We start from the raw sequence: 18,967 nt of genomic DNA, 5'->3' as shown, positions 1-18,967 counted from the left end.
AGTCCTTGGTGCCTCGTGTCCCTGTTGTTCTTCTGCTGTGCGTTTCCTTTTCCACTCTCAATCAGGTCTTGAAATCTAAAAAACAATGATAAATCCTTGTATTCTTATTACAAAGGCAATGCATATTGGCTGCAGAAAATTCACTGGGAAAGTTCTGATAAGTAAAGAGAAAAGAAAAGAAATGACCCCTCACCTTTGGTCTGTTTTATGAACTGTGTGTGTGCTTTGTGCCTGTGTATATGTTTCTATATGCATGTTAAAAGATGCACATGCATATGCATACCACTGGTGTGCATACAGTTTCTAATGAAAAAGGTAAAGGGGGTTCATCTACAAGATTGTGTTCAGTGTGGACATTATGCTGACAAGGGCCCCAAGATTGAGCTCAGGTTCAATAACAAAGATGCCATGATTGATAGCGAATGTCCGATCAGGGAACGGGAGGGAGGAACAGCAGCAGGCATACCAGGTTCTTCCCATGACGAGTCGATTCTGTGTGTGGAGACGTTACACCTGCCATGAGCCCAGCAGCCGTGCCTCCTGGTCACACGCCCTCTGCTCTTCTCCTCAGCTGTGAACGGATACACCTTTGGAAGTCTGCCAGGACTCAGCATGTGTGTGGAGGACAGGGTGAAGTGGTACCTTTTTGGAATGGGCAATGAAGTGGATGTGCACGCAGCTTTCTTTCGCGGGCAAGCACTGACCAACCAGAACTACCGGGTGGATACAATCAACCTCTTTCCTGCTACCCTGTTGGACGCGTTCATGGTGGCTCAGAACCCTGGCGAATGGATGCTTAGCTGTCAGAATTTAAACCATCTCAAAGGTAAAACACCTTTATCTGCAATCAGCTGACAGGGTGGGGTGGGGTGGGGGAGAGGCATGTCTGAGTTACCATATCAATTGAGAATCAGAATCTAAACATTAAAAAGTTTTTCTTAACTGAACTTGATTCTGGTGATGATTGCACAAGCCTTCTTACTATAATTGGGTGATCCAATTGTATGAGGGGTGAAGTAGAGCCCAGTGCAAATATAATTAAAATCTTAACATGTAATCAATTGTGGTTGACACCCTTTTCTTAATTCAAATGCATGCATTAAGAATACATGCAGTCCATAAACTCGACTTTTTCATGACTGATTATCTGGTAACCTGAAAATGTACTGCAAATAAGTGTTTAAAGGAGAAAAATTTTTATTTATTTGAACTTTGAACTACTTAGTTTTCTTCCTGTGGTGGTTATGTGTTCTAATGGGATGATGCATGAAACAAAGAAATGTGAAATACACTGAATTCTGGAAAAGAATAATTGGTCTTGGAAGTAGAGTTCAGTATATGGTTTTTCAACTTTCCAAAATACCACGGTATTCTAAAAACCAGACAACTGACATATTTTATAGCAAAGAAACCTTAAAAATTCTTAGTCAATAATTTTTTGGGGGGACCCTAACAGCTCTTATCATAATCCATCCATCCATTGTGCCAAGCACATTTGTCCATAGGTTGCCATCATCCTTTTCAAAACATTTTCTTTCTACTTGAGCCCTTAATATCAGCTCCTCGTTTTCCCCTCTCCCTCCTTCATGAACCCTTGATAATTTATAAATTATTTTTTTAAGAAGCCTCTTTTTTTTAAAAGTTCACTCTCTCTGGCAGATCTGACTTGATTCTTTATTCAAGCCCAGCTGTTCCTCACTTGAACAAGCACTGGCGGCACAGTAGGGCTGCATGTGGGGCTGGTAGCCACAAGGCCAGCCGCTGGAACCCACCAGACATTCCTTGATAGAACGGTGAGGTTTTTTCTGTGCTGTAAATATTGACACTCTTGGGAACCTGAAGAGGCAGTTCTCTCCTGTCCTGCGGGGTCACCAAGAGTCGACTTCTTAACAGTGACTTCGAGTTTATCCTTTGATCTAGCTTAGCAAACTCCTCTTCTGTCTGTTTAATATGAACTGCTCACATTATTTCTAGGACTTGAAAAATATGACTGTGTGGTCCTCAAGACATTGGGTTTAATCTATGCCTTTGTGAAATATGGGTATGTTTCTTTGTCATTCAAGCATCATGCCAACTATGAAATGTGGCCTAGAGGGGGAAGCCCACCCTGGTGGCAAAGCCAGCTGCCTCCTAACGCCCTGCTTGCAACCAAGACCCAAGGAAAGAAGTGAATCAGCCACAGGTGGGAACTTTGGGGATTTGAGCATCAGAACAGGTGCCAAGTGGAAGGAGAGACTGTATAAAACCACAAGCACCGAGGACTATGCATCCCGGGCACCGAATTAACCCCACATGGCCATCCTGACACAAAGCAGACTGAGCAGTGTTCCCATGCAAAGTTCTTATCGCTTGGCCCACCCACTTCCAGAGTCAGGCAGGAGTGCACCTTCCCCTGCGAAAGTAAAGTGTGTTCACCTCCCCCACAATGTGCTGGCTCCCCACAAAAGGTCTGTGGACCTGTGGTGAGCACCCCCCCCACACTGCCTTCACCCACCCGACCATGTGCTTGGTCACAGTCTAGCGGCACTTACCTACCCCTTTAGCTGGGACCCACAAACCACTGACAGGCCCCTGGCCACTCAGCCCCACATGTCGGTGGCAGAGGCCTCTCTGCCTGGTCCCCAGCATTGGCGGTGGTGGAATGGTGACATCTTCTCCTACGCCTCGGCCACCCCCACTAGGGGCCCACAGACTGGCAAAACCTACTGCTCTCACAACTGGCACCAGAAGCCCAAGCCAACGACCCCCGCCAAGGGTCCCACTACCCTCCGTTGCACACCAGTGATCAGAGGCGTGCCTTCTCTGCAGACCCTCAGGACTGGAAGCACCCCTTCTCCTACCTCCTCATCCTGTCCCGTCACTAGCGATGGACACCTACTCCAACTGCCCCCTGCTCTGGGGCCCATGCAGGACACTCTGTGAGAGCCTCCATTCCACTCCCCCAGTGACCGGTGATGCAGACACTCACCCCAACCATGGGAATGACCCCTGCAGCCGTGCTCAGGTGACCAGCCTGAACAGATACATTATCTCACCGGCAGTGCCAGCTACATGCCCAGCTGCACTGGAAGACTAGCAGAGACCCGTACTCCCATGCCAAGTCGTGCCCCACCCTCCCAGAGACAGAGGTCACACTAGCCACCGAGGAGAGCAGGCATGCCCCACCCACACAGAGAGACCAAAGCAAGACAAAAACTCATGGTGCAAAACCCAAACACACAAGACCGAGAGAGATGGGTGGATAGATAAAATAGCACCCTCCCTCCTCAGAGCAAACAGTGAATATCAAACCACATGAAGAAGCAGGGCCGCATGAACCCAGACAGTCCTCCAGGGGAAGCTGCCCAGTAAGAATGTTGAAATGACTCGGAGAGAGAGCCCTCCAGGGGATCAAGAAAAGCACCGGCAAATCGAAGGCAAACACAGAGTCCAGAAAGCACAGATGAAGCTCTAGAACCCAGGAAGAACAACCCAAGGACATCACAAAACAGACAAGAAGAAGCCGAGCGAAAACAGCGGAGAGAAGTCAGAAGGATTAGCCATGAAATCTCAGCGATAGACCCTAGGGCACCGGGGCTCCACCTCCCTCAGGCCTCCACCCTTTCAGATGATCCTCGTGAGATAGGGACCCCCACCCATAAACTGATTTCCGTTGCTACTTCATCACTTTCATTTTGCTACTGTGATGAATCATCATGCAAATTATCTGATAGGCAGGATGTATTTTCATGGTTCCAAATTAAACATCATGAAAGCATAGTGATTCATCATGAAAACATATGTCATTACATATTGAAAAATATTTATTTCTAATGACAAATCAATGACATTTTGTCTTGAAGCATGGGGTAGCATGGGTCACAGTGTTCACGCCAGGTAATCGTCTGTGGGTGTCTCTGCTTGTGGGCGGACCCACTTGGAGACGGATAGAGGAACGGTGTCAAGAGGTGTTTTCTGATGGTCTTGGGTGACCCCTGTGAAAGGGTCGTTCGACCCCCAAAGGGGTCACGACCCACAGGTTGAGAACTGCGGCCCTAGGACAGGGAAGTAGAAAATGCATTCTTTGGCTCCGCTTGTTGAAGGAGATCTCAGACAAACTAGTGAAGAAGGTCCAAGATAGGTGGACATGGTCCAGAAGGAAAATGCATAAAGAATCAAAGGTCCGGAACAACAGAACCCCTCTCAAGATGTGCGGGGAGGTAACTTCCCTCCTATCTTGACAGAGCAGCGTCCAGAGCAGACACTTAACTGTGATTTGGTCTCAGAAGTCCGGCCCAACACGTGCGTAGCCATCCTGTGTGAGCCAGCAGCGACAGCACAGCACCCTCCAGTCCTCCTCCCGCCCACTGTCCTCGTAAAACTGTCAAAGGCCCTCGGCCATCTTTATCAGACGTTTCTAATTTTCTCTCATGAAAAGAGCTTCCAAGAGAAGCTGACAACATATTTTGAGAATGATGATGCCATATATATATATAAACTTGAATATTTCTATTTTTTAGTAGAAAAAGAAAAGGTTTTATTCATCACAGCGTAAAAAATGACCTGAGATTCTATTAGAAGGAAACCAGGCTAAATTATGCTGTTATAAAATTCACATTTTTCCTATCAGTGGCAAAGGAAAATATTTCATATAGAGTTCCTTTTGACCTGTGGACTTCAGTGAAACCTTTGTCGCCACCCCTTGAAGTAGCAAACAGCAGCCTTGTAAGGAGGTGCACAGTGGTAGTTGGCAAGACACCCTCACACCTTTCATGACCTCGCCAGCACGACTGGGGGGGGTTCTGCTAAGAGTTACGGACCACAGCTCCAGGCTCGTTACTGCCCTGCACCTATTTCACTGATGGAGCACTTAATCGCTGTCCTGGCAGACACCACAACAAGCAAGTTCCTTCGAAGTAACAGCTCACCGGGATTAAGATTCTAGACCATCGCCTTCCCCAGCTCTGCCCTCTGGCACCCGTGGCAAACACGGTGTCTTTGATACACAGGGAGGCACATATGGTGAAAGGCCATTGCTGTCATCCTTTAGTACACAATGGACACAGGCAATGCCTTGTTGTGACTTGAAATACTTCGTTTTTAAAGTGGCCAGGTGTGAGAATCCTCCTCCAGGGGAAGGCAGGAGGAGAGGGTTCGCTGCAAGAGCTGTCAAGACTGTAGCAGGTTTTCCGTCGCCCGTCAGCCCTGCATGGCCGGGCTTTGCCCCCTCAACTATGTGCAAGCAGCACTGGCCTCTGTGTCTGTCAGAAACTCAATCTTGGTGCTGGAGCACCCAGTGCTGTTTGCGAACCTTCGGTAACGCTCCCTCTCCACTTCGTGTCCCATCTTACTGGCAAACTGACCACCAGAAAGCTCTCCACTAATGTCCTCTGTAGAACGCCCGCACTGGAGGAATCCCACTGGTGTGATGGTTACACGCTGGGCTGCTAACCACGAGGTCGGCTGTTCGAAACCACCAGCCGCACCGCCAAGAGGGATGGTCTCAGGAAACCCACGTGTGCAGTTCTACCCTGCCCTTTAGTCCACGAGTCAGCATCGAATTGTGTCTGTGCCTCTACACACACGCACCCCAAAAAGGAATAGAGGTACACGGTCTCTTGCCATTTCCTGACAGCAACATCTTCCAAGCACCTTCACGCAAGCAGGCGGGGCTGTGGTGACATTTAGCTTGGTTGTTGAGGTTCTGGGTGGCGCACACATTCCCCCAAATCAAACTCACCGCCATCGAGGCCACGCCGACTCCCAGCGACCCTATAGGACAGGGCAGCACTGCCCGTGGGTTTCTGAGAGCGTATCTCTTTATGAGAGTCAAAAGCCCCGTCTTTCTCCTGGGCTGTTGGTGGTTTCAAACTGCTGACCTGGCCAGTAGCAGCCCAGCGGGTGCCCTGGATGCCATCAGAGCACCTGGTTGATCCATCCTAGTGTCTGTGCTTCCAACTCTCTCCTGCTGCGTCACCAGCGGTGTTTACAAGGCTAGAGGATAAAGAAGTTCATTTCTAGTCACGAACCAATGCTCTGCTCTCTTTCATTTCCAGCTGGCCTCCAGGCGTTTTTCCAAGTGCGGGACTGTAAGAAGTCTGCAGCAGAGAACGGCGCCCTTAACAACGCTGTCCGACACTACTATGTCGCCGCAGAGGAAATCATCTGGCACTACGCGCCTTCTGGAATAGATGTCTTCACCAAAGAAAACTTAACCGCGCCTGGAAGGTATTTCAGGAAACAGGCTGCTGTGGCAAGAATACGGATTCTGCGGTTAAAATGTCCGTGGGAATCTGATAGGAAGCTGCTCGGCAGCTAGTATGAGAATCCCAGTGTGAGAAGCAGGAATCTTGGGTGCACTGCGGGTGGGGGTGGGGGTGGGCAGGGGTCTGAAAAATTATCAAACACTTAACAGGAGAGCTATCTATCTATTTTCCCTTTTCAAAAGATTTAGCTTTTTGAAATAGGCAAAAAAATAGGTAATCATAGTGGGACTTTCAAAATATTATACAACTTTGCAGAAAGTTTCCATTCACTTTTGGAAACGGTTTCCATTCTGCATGTGTTCTGGGCCATCCTAGCCTCCGCACAAGGACTCCTCCCTCCCGTCTGCCTTAGAAAGCCCTGCTCATTGGGATCTATGCTCCTCAGAAAATGCTACCCAGAAATCTACCCTGAATCCTGCCACCTCGCTCACACACCCTCCTATCACCCTACACAAGCCCTTCTTTATTACGAGTCTGCATGAAACTGCCTGCTCGTGCCTCCTGCCCGGCTTCGCTTCCCACAAACCATTCTTGCAAAGCAGTCAACAATGCGAATCACATTAGGCCCCTGCTCTGAGCTGTATCTCTGCGCACATGTCACCTCCTCAGAAGAATCTTATTTGTTGCACCATCCATCTTAAAACATATATCTATCCCCCTGTTGGAGACGTGAAATGATTCACCCACGGTCATGGAACAAGTCAGTAGGTAGGTCTGGCTCCGTCCAGATCCGCATCCTGGAGGAGAGATTTCCCTCCCACTCTACACTGACCCCAGAGCCTGTGGGCCCAGAGCTGCAGCTGCAGGCAGGAGACCTCGCAGACTTCAGATGCTCACGTGGAGTGCCTAGTGGGCATTCCCACTTGGATGAGACCCGGCCCGCTCAACGTACCCAGTCTTGACTACATTTTCTCCCCTGCAGATCTGAGAGGTTTTCCTCCCAGGAATGGTAGAGCCATCGATTCATTTAAGTTTGCAATCTCGCTATCCCCTTTGTCTCTGCCACCACTCCTTACTCTCCATGTCACTCTTGTCCGTACCTCCCCCCCCACCCCTACCACCCCCGCCGATATCCCAAATGTCCCTGAAAACCACCTGTTTCTCTCCCTGTGATTCCTTCGGAAGACATCAACACCTCTCATTGGAGATGTTTCTTAACTGCCCCTCCCCAATCCCCCCCCCCCTATTCCCATTGCAGTCTTGCCTTTTCTAGTCCATGAGAGATCCTGGACTAACGACGAATCCTGACTTCTAACATCTTTCAAAGGCCTTCCGTGTCACTGGAATAGGGTCTTGGGTCCTGAACTAGGTCCTACTGCCCACTTGCCATCTCCCCAAGTCGCGCCCTCCAATCCCTTGTCCCGCCTGCCGCCCTGTGGCCATACTGTCTAACTGGTGCTTGTTTCCTCTCTCCTCTGAGCCGGCTACAGACGGCTTCCTCTGCATCCCCGTGCCCCATCCTCCCCACCACACACTGCATCTTGCTAACGCTACTGCGGCCGAGCCGTTGCAGTTGTTAGCACGATGGACTTGACCCTGATTCCTGGAGACCCGTGCACAACGGAGCAAGCATGCCCGTCAGGTCCGCGGTCATTCCACGATCAGTTACATGTTGGATGGTTGTGACGCACCGGGGGGTTCTAGAGCTGACTTTCTGATGTCGATCAGGAAGCCTTTCTTCCTAGTTCCTCTTAGTGGGGAAGCTCAGTGGTGACATGCTCGACATCATAGCCTCACTGACAGATGAGTGGTCGCCGTGCATTCTGTATATAAGCTAAGGGATCTACTCCCGTAAACAGTGACAGTCTCGGAAACTCACAGAGGCAGTTCCACTCTGTCCTGTAGGGTGGCTGTGAGTTAGTATTGGGTTTGGCTTTTTTGATTTAAAGGCTGCTTCTTTTGATTTTTTTCCTTAATTACATCCTCACTAAAGCCTTTGCAAACTTTCCCGCCACCTCCAGCAAGCCCAAGAGAAGTGCTCGCTGACACCTGTGCTTAGGATATGTCCATAAGCACTTGGGAGCTTGCTTAGCTTGTTTTCACACACGAACCATTGATGGAGTCATGTTTGTCTTCTCCGAGAGCCAATCAGCTCGATGTAGACAGATGGGCCCAGCTTGCTACCACAGTCTCATCAACACGGAGCAAGCTGTGGGGCTCAATACACTTGTCCAATGAATGAAGACATGAACAGATGGCTTTCTGCAAGTCACAGGAACTTCTGGAATTTAATTCCCTTCGTGATGCTGTCAGGGCAGCATTGAACGGCTAGCCCCAAAGGTCGGCAATTCAAACCTGTCAGCAACCTGGAGGAGGAAAGATAAGATCATCTACTCCTGTAAAGAAGTATAGTCAGATTGCCTTGATGGCCATGGGGTTTGGGGAGTTTGTTTCATCTGAGTACACACCCCAAACCCAACTCAGTGCTACAGGTCAATTCTGACTCATAGTACCCCTACAGGACAGGGTGGGACTGCTCTGATGGGTTTCCGAGACTGGGACTCTTTAAGGGAGTCGAAAGCCTCATCTTGGTTTGGAACTGCTGACCTTGTGGCTAGCAGTCGAAAGCCTCATCTTGGTTTGGAACTGCTGACCTTGTGGCTAGCAGCCCAGCACCTAACCGCCACCTGGGCTCCTCTTATACACCAAAACCCAAACCAAACCCACTGCCGTCAAGTGGATTCCAACTCGCAGTGACCCTGTAGGCCAGGGTAGAACTGTCCTTATGAGTTTCTGAGACGATAACTGTATGGGGGAGTAGAGAGCCCCATCTTTCTCCCTGCAAGCGGCTGATGGTTCCAACAGTGAACCTTTCAGATCACAGCCCAACCAGTAACCACTGCATCACCAGGGCTCCTTCTTCTATCTAATAAACATGCATATACACACAGGCATTTGTAAAACAGAGAGAAGGATCTACCATCTTGGTTACATTGTCATAAAGGTTTAAAATAATAAACTAATGAAAGCCTGCGGGCACCTGGCATGCACAAATAATCAGTAAGCAATAGCTGCTGTTCTCTTGCCAACAGTTAACACACTCAGCTCCTAACCGAAAAGGTGGTGATCGAGTTGCCTTAGAGGCTCCTTAAATTTCTGAAAAGGAGCCATTGGAGAAAGCAAGCATCACCTGATTCTGAAAAGGGGCCATCGTAGCCCAGTTCCACTCTGAAACACCCGGGTTGCCATGAGTTGAGTTGGCATCAATTTGTTGGCAACGTTTTTCTTTTCACACTTGGATGTGTAAATTTCCCACCACAGAACCTGCCAGCATTTTGTTCCATTTTGCGTGACCGGGTCACCATACATCAAGGGTGAAATCAATCTTGGGTTTTTTTTCCAATTTACTTGAAAGAATGAAACTTCTAAGCCACAGTTCTTCATTCTTTAACTGATCCCCTCTGTCAATAGGCCTGGTACCATCTGCTTTTGTCTGCCTGTCTGTCACAGATTACTGTCCATCATGGGAACCTCTAAAACTGGCCAGAGTCCCCCCCGCCCTTCACTCCCTCTTCAATGAACACCCCATGTGAATACTTGCTTTGTGGTTGGCTTCAACTCTAGCATTAAACCCTTTTCCTTGGCAGTGAGTCAGAAGTATTTTTTGAACAAGGTGATACAAGAATTGGAGGCGCTTATAAGAAGCTGGTGTACCGGGAATACACAGATGCCTCCTTTGCGAAGCAGAAGAAGAGAGGCCCTGAGGAGGAACACCTTGGCATCTTGGGTGAGTCCGCGCAGAATGTGAGGTCTGTCTGGGCTGGTGGGCTCTCCCGCTGGACCACGGGTGTCTCAGAAAGAATAGGGCAGGGTTTCTACCTTCCATCTGGGCTGTGAGCCACTCTGTTGTCATTAAAAGCAGCAGTTCGTTACTTTTCAAAATGCAAACTTCTGATAGATCTTCATCATTCAAAGTCCAGCTGCCCTCAAATATCTGCCCCACCCGTTCAACAAGGGAAGGAGAATCGGGTGCCTGTATGACTTGACTTAGGAAGGTAGCTGAGTTGTTGCCGTGATCTAAGGAACATAAAGCACATGGTGCCCGGCTCTTTGGAAAAGAAGGGAAATCGCAGCTCTCTCTCCCTGATGTGGTCGCAGACCTTGAATTACTTACGGATTAGTCAGAGTGACACTGGGTAGAGGAGGGCTCCTCTGCCACCAGGTTTCCTCAAAGGGCTCCCGTCTAAGGGTGGGGTGTTGAGTTCCTTGTCCCTGTCTCAGGCTCCACGGTTGAGGGAGCCACGTGGGGCAGGGGGAGGGGGGACAGGGGGATTTAGTAGCATAAACCGGAGGGATCCGTGTGCTGCCATCCTGCGGAAAGGCAAAAGGAGTAGGAGGAAGGGTGCTTCGTTCAACATCACTGGCCTGGCTACCTTATTATCAGGAAGGTATTTCTATTTTAGATGCAAAACAGCCTTGCCAAAAAGAACCTTCTTTCTCTTCCAGCTACAAGACTGTTTTGTAAACGTGCGTTTTCTGAGTCATATAGAAAGAGTCGGGGGCACTTCCGGATGGGGCACACGCTGCGATGTTTATGTAGCTATGGGGGGCTGTTCTGGCGCCCTACAGTGCTACCCAAGAACAAGAGACAGAGATGTTACTGTGCGCTCAGAACAGCCAGGAAGGTGTCGCAGACAAAGAAAGGGGCTGGCAGCTAGCCTGTGCACAACAGAATGAAACGTTGCCTGGTGCTGCACCAGCCTCACAGACATTCCTAGGCGAGAGCCCAGTGCTGCCGCCATTGTGTCCGTCCATCTCATCTAGGGCCTTTCTCTGTCTTCCCTGGCCTGTGATCACATTGCCTCAGATCTCATCATGGGCGATGCATACATGATCATGACATAATTGCGGAACTACATCATAAGTACCAAGTTAGAGAATCATGGCCTAGCAGAATTCACACACAACCTGAACTGTGACAGCCACACCCTGACTCCTGGGACAAGTCGCACCCAGTGGGACCACCATGCATTGGGCTCAACTTTGCCGAGTTGGCAGTGATGGCAACCACGGCCAAGCAAGGCGAGAGGGAAGCGAGTGGTCTCTACGGATGTTTAAGGGGCACTCGTGAGGAATGCCAGGTGCCTGGGTGTCGTCGTCATCGTGGGTTACACGTTGAGCCACTAAGCTCAAAGGGAGCCATTGAAAGTCACCAGCCTTGTGGTGGTGCAGTGGTTACACATTGGGCTGTGATCCACATGGTTGGCAGTTTGAAACCACCAGCAGCTCTGTGGGGGTCAGGCTGGGCTTTCTAATCCTGTACATGCTCTCAGAGACCCACCAGTGGGGAAGGGGTGTCACTGGGAGTCAGCAGTGACTCGATGGCGGCAAGTTTGTTTTCTGTGGAAGAAAGATGAGATTTTCTGCTCCCATAAAGATTTACCATCACGGAAACCACAAAGACCCTGTCCTAGCGAGTCCTTATGAAGCAGAAGAGACTCGACAGCAGTGAGTTTGGGTTTTTTTGTTTTTCATTTTTGGGGTGATGTGATGGTTTAAGTGCTCAACAGTTGAACAAAGGGCTGGTGGTTCAAGGTTACCTAGCTTCTTCCCACGAGTAAGCCCCAGCCATCTGCTTCCACAGGAAGCAGTTCTACTCTGCCACATGGGGGCCTCTGTACGTCAACATCTCTGCGGCACCTGACAGCAGCCACAAAGCTTCTGAGCGGAGCTGACTCAGACAAAAATGATAGCATATTTCATCCACCCAAAGTGGGAGCAAAAAGCCTTTCCTGTCGCCCCCTCCCCAAACACACACACACACACAAACACACACACACACACACACACACACACACACCACACCCCCCCCCCTTCCAGGCCAAACTGATCAAGAACTTTTCAAATGCCAGTTTTCCACTGGCCACAAGGAGGCGTGCTGTTCCCCGGGGCTCGTTCCAAAGTGCCAGGCCAAAGAAAACGAACGTCTTGTGTATTCTTCATGTCATTTTCCAAGTGAACCTAATAATTCTTTCTCTGTTCCCAGGTCCTGTCATTTGGGCCGAGGTGGGAGATACCATCAGAGTGACCTTCCGCAACAAGGGCCCTTTTCCCCTCAGCATCGAGCCCGTTGGTGTGCGAGTCAGTAAGAACCAGGAGGGCACCTACTACGCTCCCCATGACAACTCTCCGCACGGGAGTGAGTACAGCGTGCTGCTCACCAAGCAATGGTGCTTCATAACTGACTTGGCTGGTCCCCAGTCAAATAAGCTGCCAGCAGGGACAGGAGAGGGAAGAGCTCATAGACCATGCTCTGGTGTGGGGTCTAGACACAAATAAGCCCTTCTGCTTCCAGTTCCAAGTGGTTGATTCCACTTTATTGCGCCTTCATGAGGCAATGATTGACAATACTGTCAGTAACGTATTTGAAATGTATTCAGGATGCATTTCTGGAGTATTATTTGGGTGACTAATGATTTTTAAAAGATTTTTCAAATATAGAAGGTACAAACAAAAATATTTACTATTCATAGATCTATAGAAAGCCACACTTGTATTTTGATAATTCCTCTTGATAGGAGGAAAGTAAAAGGAAAAAGAGGAAAGAAATAGGAGACAAAAGACATTTATAGAGTTGTATAGTATAGGCTTGTATATATGTAGATATATTAACATATAACAATGGGGATATAGGTCTATGTACATCTAGTTATATGTTAAGTATTATGATAGCAGATGGGCATTGGACCTCTACTCAAGCCCTCCCTCAATCCAAGAACGCTTTGTTCTAATAGCCTGGCATTCTGTGATGCTCTCCTTCCCGACATGATCACTGAAGACAAAATGGGTGCATAAGCAAATGTGGTGAAGAAAGCTATGTATTAGAAGATGTAGTGTCGGGAGTCTTAAAGGCTCAAAGTTAAACAAGTGGCCATCTAGCAGGGAAGCAACAAAGCTTCCTGTGTGATCATGAGGTGGTGATGGGATCCAGTATCAGGCATCAGAAGACCCAAAACAAATAACCATCTCAATGTGAATGAGGTGGGTCAGAGTGGAGACTCAATACCCATCTGTAGACAATTAGACATGTCCTCACAAAACAGTCACAAGGAAGGGACAAGTCAGCTAGGGTGCGGTATAGCACCGATGAAACACACACCGTTTCTCTAGTTCTTTAATGCTTCCTCCTCCCCCCCACCATCTATCATGACCCCAATTCTACCTTACAAATCTGGCTAGGTCAGAGCATGTACACTGGTACAGAAAAGAGTTCTGCACACATGGAATCCAGGACAGATAAACACCTCAGTTCGAGTAATGGGAGTAGCTATACTATGAGAGTGGGGGGAAGATGTGGGGAGAAGGGGGCAAAGGGAGAGAAAGGGGGAACTGATCACAGATAGAAATGATCAGCAACTTATAGCACACACCCCGCACCTTGGGGGACGAACAGAAACATGGATGAAGGTGTAAGGAAGCATATGGTGTAAGATATGAAAATAATATTTCATAATTTATCAAGGATTCACAAGGGTAGGAGGGTGAAGGAGGGAGGGAGAAAAGAGGAACTGATACCAAGGGTTCAAGTAGATCGAAAATGCTTTGAAAATGATGATGGCAACCTATGAATAAATGTGACTGATACAGTGGATGTGTGGATTGTTATAAGAGCTGTAAGAGCCTCCAACAAAATGATTAAGAAATAAAATACAAATAATTCCTCTTCACTCTTCTCTGTGCCTGCATGATACATATTTTAAGCATGGTTGAGATCGTTGTATGTAAGTTTCCTTATCATTGTCGTTTTGTACTCAGATTTTGACCTCTTGGCACTCTGAGCATTTTGTTAGTATAATTTTAATGACGGTAAACATCTCGTCGTGGATGTATTTGGGTATGTTTCTATATCACGGGTGGCCATGGAATATCAACACCCTCGTACGCTGCATCCTTGGGTGGGCTTTAGTTTCCTCAAGTGTAGAATTCAAGGTTGAACCGGGGCATCTGTAAGGTTCCTCTGAGTGGTGAAATTCGTTTCAGCTTAGTTTAATTTAACGAGCATGTACTGCTTGCCCCCTGTGGCCAGGCAGCCTTCCAGCTGCTGGAAATAGAGAGTCAATGTTTACCTTCTATAAGATTGACTTCTCAGGCACCTGGGAGAGCAGACTCCAGTCGGAGGTTTGGAGGAGTCTGCCTGGAGGGAGTCACACGGATGTATGACCAGTCACATGAGCACAGGCAGGATTCCATTCTGATTCATAGCTAGGAACTCAGACCCAGTTGGCGCAGTGGTTAACACATTGGGATGCTAAACCTAAGGTCAGTAGTTCAGAACTGCCAGCCTCTCCAAGGGAGAAAGACGAGACTTTCTACTGCTGTAAAGAGTTGCCGTCTCAGAAACCCACAGGGGCAGTTCTACCCTGTCCTGTAGGGCAGGCTCCCCGAGCTGGGATGGACACAATAGCAGTGAGTCTGAGTTTTGAGTCTGAAGCCCGTTTACGTTGCGGTTCCGTTGTCCACACGAGAAAATACACCAACTCTCTTTCATGCGATTTCCTCACAGGCGTGCCTCCTCCTCCCGCTGCCCATGTGGCGCCTGAAGAAACGTTCACCTATGAATGGACTGTGCCCCCAGAAGTGGGACCCACGTATGCCGACCCTGTCTGTCTGTCTAAGATGTACTATTCCGCTGTGGACCCCACCAAAGATATATTCACTGGGCTGATTGGGCCGATGAAAATATGCAAGAAAGGAAGTTTACACGAAAATGGGAGACAGGTAAGTCTGACGATGATCACCCGCACTGTGAGGCAGTGAGGAAGCCAGCAAGAGAATATTTACTATAACGGGCTTCTCGGGCTAACTAGAGTGGCATTGTGTAGCGCTTCCCTGGCTAAATGATTGTTACAAGATAGGTTGGAAACATGTTTTCCGTGGAGCCCCAGGATTTCTGGTGATAGAATTGACCTCAACACATCTAGAAAACCAGCTGTTAGTCATGAAAATTTAATTAGCATCCATGGAGGCAAATGTTTTGTTTGTTTTTTCAGAAATGATTAAAGCACCCCTCACCCTCCCTCACACGCCTTCATCCTCCCTCACACGCCCTCACCCCACACGCCCTCACCCTCCCTCACCCTCCCTCACACCACACGCCCTCACCCTCCCTCACCCTCCCTCACACCACACGCCCTCATACCACCCTCCCTCACCCGCCCTCACATGCCCTCACACGCCCTCACCCTCCCTCTCTCTCACCCTCCCTCTCTCTCCCTCACCCTCCCTCACCATCCCTCACCCTCCCTCTCTCTTCCTCACCCTCCCTCTCTCTCCCTCACCCTCCCTCACATGTCCTCACTCAATGCTGACTCAGAGGGACCTCCTGTGAGTTTCCGATACTGTAATTGTTCAGGAGAGTAGAGAGTCCAGTCTTTCTCCACGGAGCAGCTGGGGGTTTTGAACTGCCAATTGCATGCAGATCGCACCCCAGCATGTAACCACTGCACCACCAGGGATCCGTGCTTGGCCTACCTAGAAATAGAAATACCCAACCCCATCATTGCTCTTCTCTCTAAGGAAAGTATCTTGGTATCTTTAAAAGCTAAAACCCAAGCCAAACTCACTGCCATAGATTCGCTGTTGACCCCTATGCAGAACTGCCTCTGTGGGTTTCCAACACCATAACTCTGTACAGGAATGGAAAGCCCTGTCTTGGTCCCAAAGAGCGGCTGGTGGTTTTGAACTGCTGCCCTTGAGGATTGCAGCCACCAGGGCTCCTTTAAAAGACCGGGTCTCCTTAAAATATACCTACAGTAAAATGATCACACCTAAGAAGAATAAGAGTATGATTTCATATCAACTAGCTCATCTTTTTCATGGTTCCCTAAGTGTTTTATCATTGCTTTGAGTCTGTTGCTTGAATCAGTACACAAATAATTCCACGCATTCCAGTCGGTTAATATATTTCTTAAGTTTGGGCTGTTGTATTTTAGCTTTTCTATTGGAAGAGTCACTTGTCTGGTGGAAGTTTCTCAGGTCTGGGTTTGACTGGTGCTGTCCCTGAGTATGTCCCTCTCTCTCATGCCTGTCAATTTTCTATAAATCGGTGGCTAGATCTAGAGGCTTGATCAGACTCAGATTAGATTGGTTTTGCTTGCCTTCTGTTTTTCAAAAGGCTATTTTTTACATGATATTGAATACAGCTGTCAGGGAGTACATTAAAGATCATTGTTTCTCAATTAAGGAATATGATAAGTCATTGATGATCCTGGATTCATAAACAAATCAGAGTTTCTAAAATGGTAATCATTCAATTCCATTATCACTTGTTTACTGACTGTCATGCTTCTGTAAACTGGAACTTCCCCATGTCAACTATTTGGTTACCCTGAGGTCATCCTGTGTAGGAGGGGCTGGTGAATGCTTGATTCCTTCCCATTGTAAACTTAATATTTCTCCTCCAACATACTTCAGAGATGCTCAATATTTTCTTTTCTTTTTAAGTACCTGTGCTTTTAAACATATTTGGTATGTTTCCACTCATTCCCATTCTCCTTCCCAATACTCCAAATACCATACGTCAGACATCACAGGTTGACTTCTTCATTCTGACATGGTGCTAGGGCTCGTGTGATGTTTCCTTGCTTTCTGGAATGACGTTATTGCATGCTCGTTTTGTACTTTTTCTAAGTCATATCTGGAATTAGGCATTTCTTTAAATAAAAAACCCATACCTATATTTTGTCAGAAATGACACACAACCAGGGGGGTGGGATCCTTGTTGTTGTTGGGTTGGTGGTTATCTCTAGGGCTTTTCAGTGAGCAGAATTCGGGGGTGGGGTGAAATTTAGGATAAAATTATAAGTTCAGACTGTCAACATTCCATATAAATTAAGGCTTACAGATGTTTTCAAATTTAACTTCACTAGTCTTATATCTCAGTCTCTCTTCAATTGCACTGAAAACACTTCTGTGTGACTTCGACACAAACACACAACCGTCTCAGAATCCCAACACTCCCATCAACCACACCTTATGACTGAAAACAGGTTGAGGTCTGTTTGCAGCTCTTTTAGTCCACACGGCACATCCCACAACTGTTGTTCAGATAAATTACAGATTAAAGTCACTTGGAAAAATTCCCTCTGAATAATATTGCCACGCATTGAAGATATATTTTACCTCTTTTTTTAGGGATATATTTTTTAAAGTGTAGTGTTATCTTGTAAGGATGTAAAATATTTACCTGGTTCCTCATTAGAGGCCTCTGTGGCACAGTTAATGATTTGATATGACGCTTCTATCCAGTCCTTTTCACTGCCACCAAAATGATTGGGTGAGACCATGCAAATAGGGCGTCTGGAATGCTAATGTGGGAACTGGTCAGCTTTTCCTTCCCTCTGAGTTTAAAATAAGTCATATCAGGACGTGAGAGGGAGGAGTCTCATTGTCAGGAGTGGAGTGTGTTCTTTGGACCCCAATCTCCTTGTGTGCGTCAGTCCAGGAGACAGTGTTGTGAAGTAGAGATATGGTGGAGAACTAAGAGCAGGAGACAGAGCGACAGACTTCCTGGATTGTAGATCAAGTAACATTTAATATCTCTAGACAGGAGGTTCACGTGTGGAGTGGGGAATCTCCAGGCACTTGACTGGGGAGCTAGGTTGGCTGATCCATGAAGCTTGAGCCAAAGATATTTGGACTAAGGCTTACTTATTGTGTAATAGCATGCCCTTTGGGAATTTATTGGCAGTGCTGAAAGAGCTTTATAAAATTGCCGAAGAAGGCCGAGGCTACGGTGTCACACGACTGATCGGTGAAGATCACAGAGTGGCATTCCTACAGCCACAACAGAGAAGAGGCTGTCTTGACTGGTCAAACTGTGCCCTGCACATTTCTGATTTTGTACTTCCCTAGTAACCCCATAGTCATGAGTATTTTCTGTGAATTCTTTGTGGCCATTGCCATGACTTTTTAAACCCAAGGAGAAGAAGAGTGTGTCTCAAGGCATGACGGGTATCAGCATTGGTCAAGAAGGTTGGGGCATGTCTGATCTCCACCTCATAGGAGCTGGCCAAGGACCGATGCTGTGTGTGTGTGTGTGTGTGTGTGTGTGTGTGTGTGTGTGTGTGTGTGTGTTAGGCTGGGTTGACTAGAGAAACAAATCCAGGGTCACTCATATTATGTATAAGGAAGAGCTTTATATCAAAGAGTAATCAAGAAAACATCCCAACCCAGTCCAGATCAAGTCCATAAGTCCAATACTAGTCCATAAGTCAGATACTAGTCCATAAATCCCCCTTCAGAATTACACAGCTCCGTGCAATGATGCAGAATGCAGAAAGATCACAGGCTGGTGGCTGCCAAGTCTTGTGGATCCAATGGCAGTGGACATATCTCCAGGGCTCCCGCAGGTCTCCGAGTGGCTTGCCATCAGGAAGGTGAAGGGAGAGAGAGAGCTGGGGGGAGGAGGATCCCAGGACTTTCCTTATGAAGAGACCACGCCCACAAGGAGGCACCATCAGGCTGTGACCTGACAGTCTAGACTCCACCCTACACTTGAAGTGGACTCAAAATGATATAACTACCACAGAGTGTGTATGAAATCCAGTTACCATCAAGTGGATTCCAACTGTAACAACGTCACGTTTGTCAGAGTAGAAATGCGCTAACAGGATTTTCCATAGCTAAGGTTTTGGGAATTAGATTGCCAGGCTTGTCTTCCAAGGCACATTTACATGGACGTGAACTTCCAGCGTTTCCCTTTACAGCCAAGCACGTAACTA

The 18,967-nt window shown here is 47.8% G+C and overlaps 1 protein-coding gene across 2 annotated transcripts in view; it reads left to right on the top strand.

The window, feature by feature from the left end:
* Positions 1 to 18,967, top strand: part of CP (ceruloplasmin) — an 83,563-nt gene that overhangs the window by 17,813 nt on the left and 46,783 nt on the right. For both annotated transcript variants that reach the window (XM_075555905.1, XM_075555904.1), the window contains exons 5-9: positions 572 to 826; positions 6,036 to 6,207; positions 9,833 to 9,972; positions 12,232 to 12,384; positions 14,749 to 14,963. In XM_075555905.1, the coding sequence (XP_075412020.1) occupies positions 572 to 826; positions 6,036 to 6,207; positions 9,833 to 9,972; positions 12,232 to 12,384; positions 14,749 to 14,963 (935 nt within the window). The remainder of the gene's footprint in view (positions 1 to 571; positions 827 to 6,035; positions 6,208 to 9,832; positions 9,973 to 12,231; positions 12,385 to 14,748; positions 14,964 to 18,967) is intronic.

Source organism: Tenrec ecaudatus, chromosome 8 (assembly GCF_050624435.1).
Source record: "Tenrec ecaudatus isolate mTenEca1 chromosome 8, mTenEca1.hap1, whole genome shotgun sequence".
NCBI classification, from domain to species: domain Eukaryota; kingdom Metazoa; phylum Chordata; class Mammalia; order Afrosoricida; family Tenrecidae; genus Tenrec; species Tenrec ecaudatus.
Note: the sequence above shows the minus strand (reverse complement) of the source record. Positions and strands in the feature narration are given on the sequence as shown.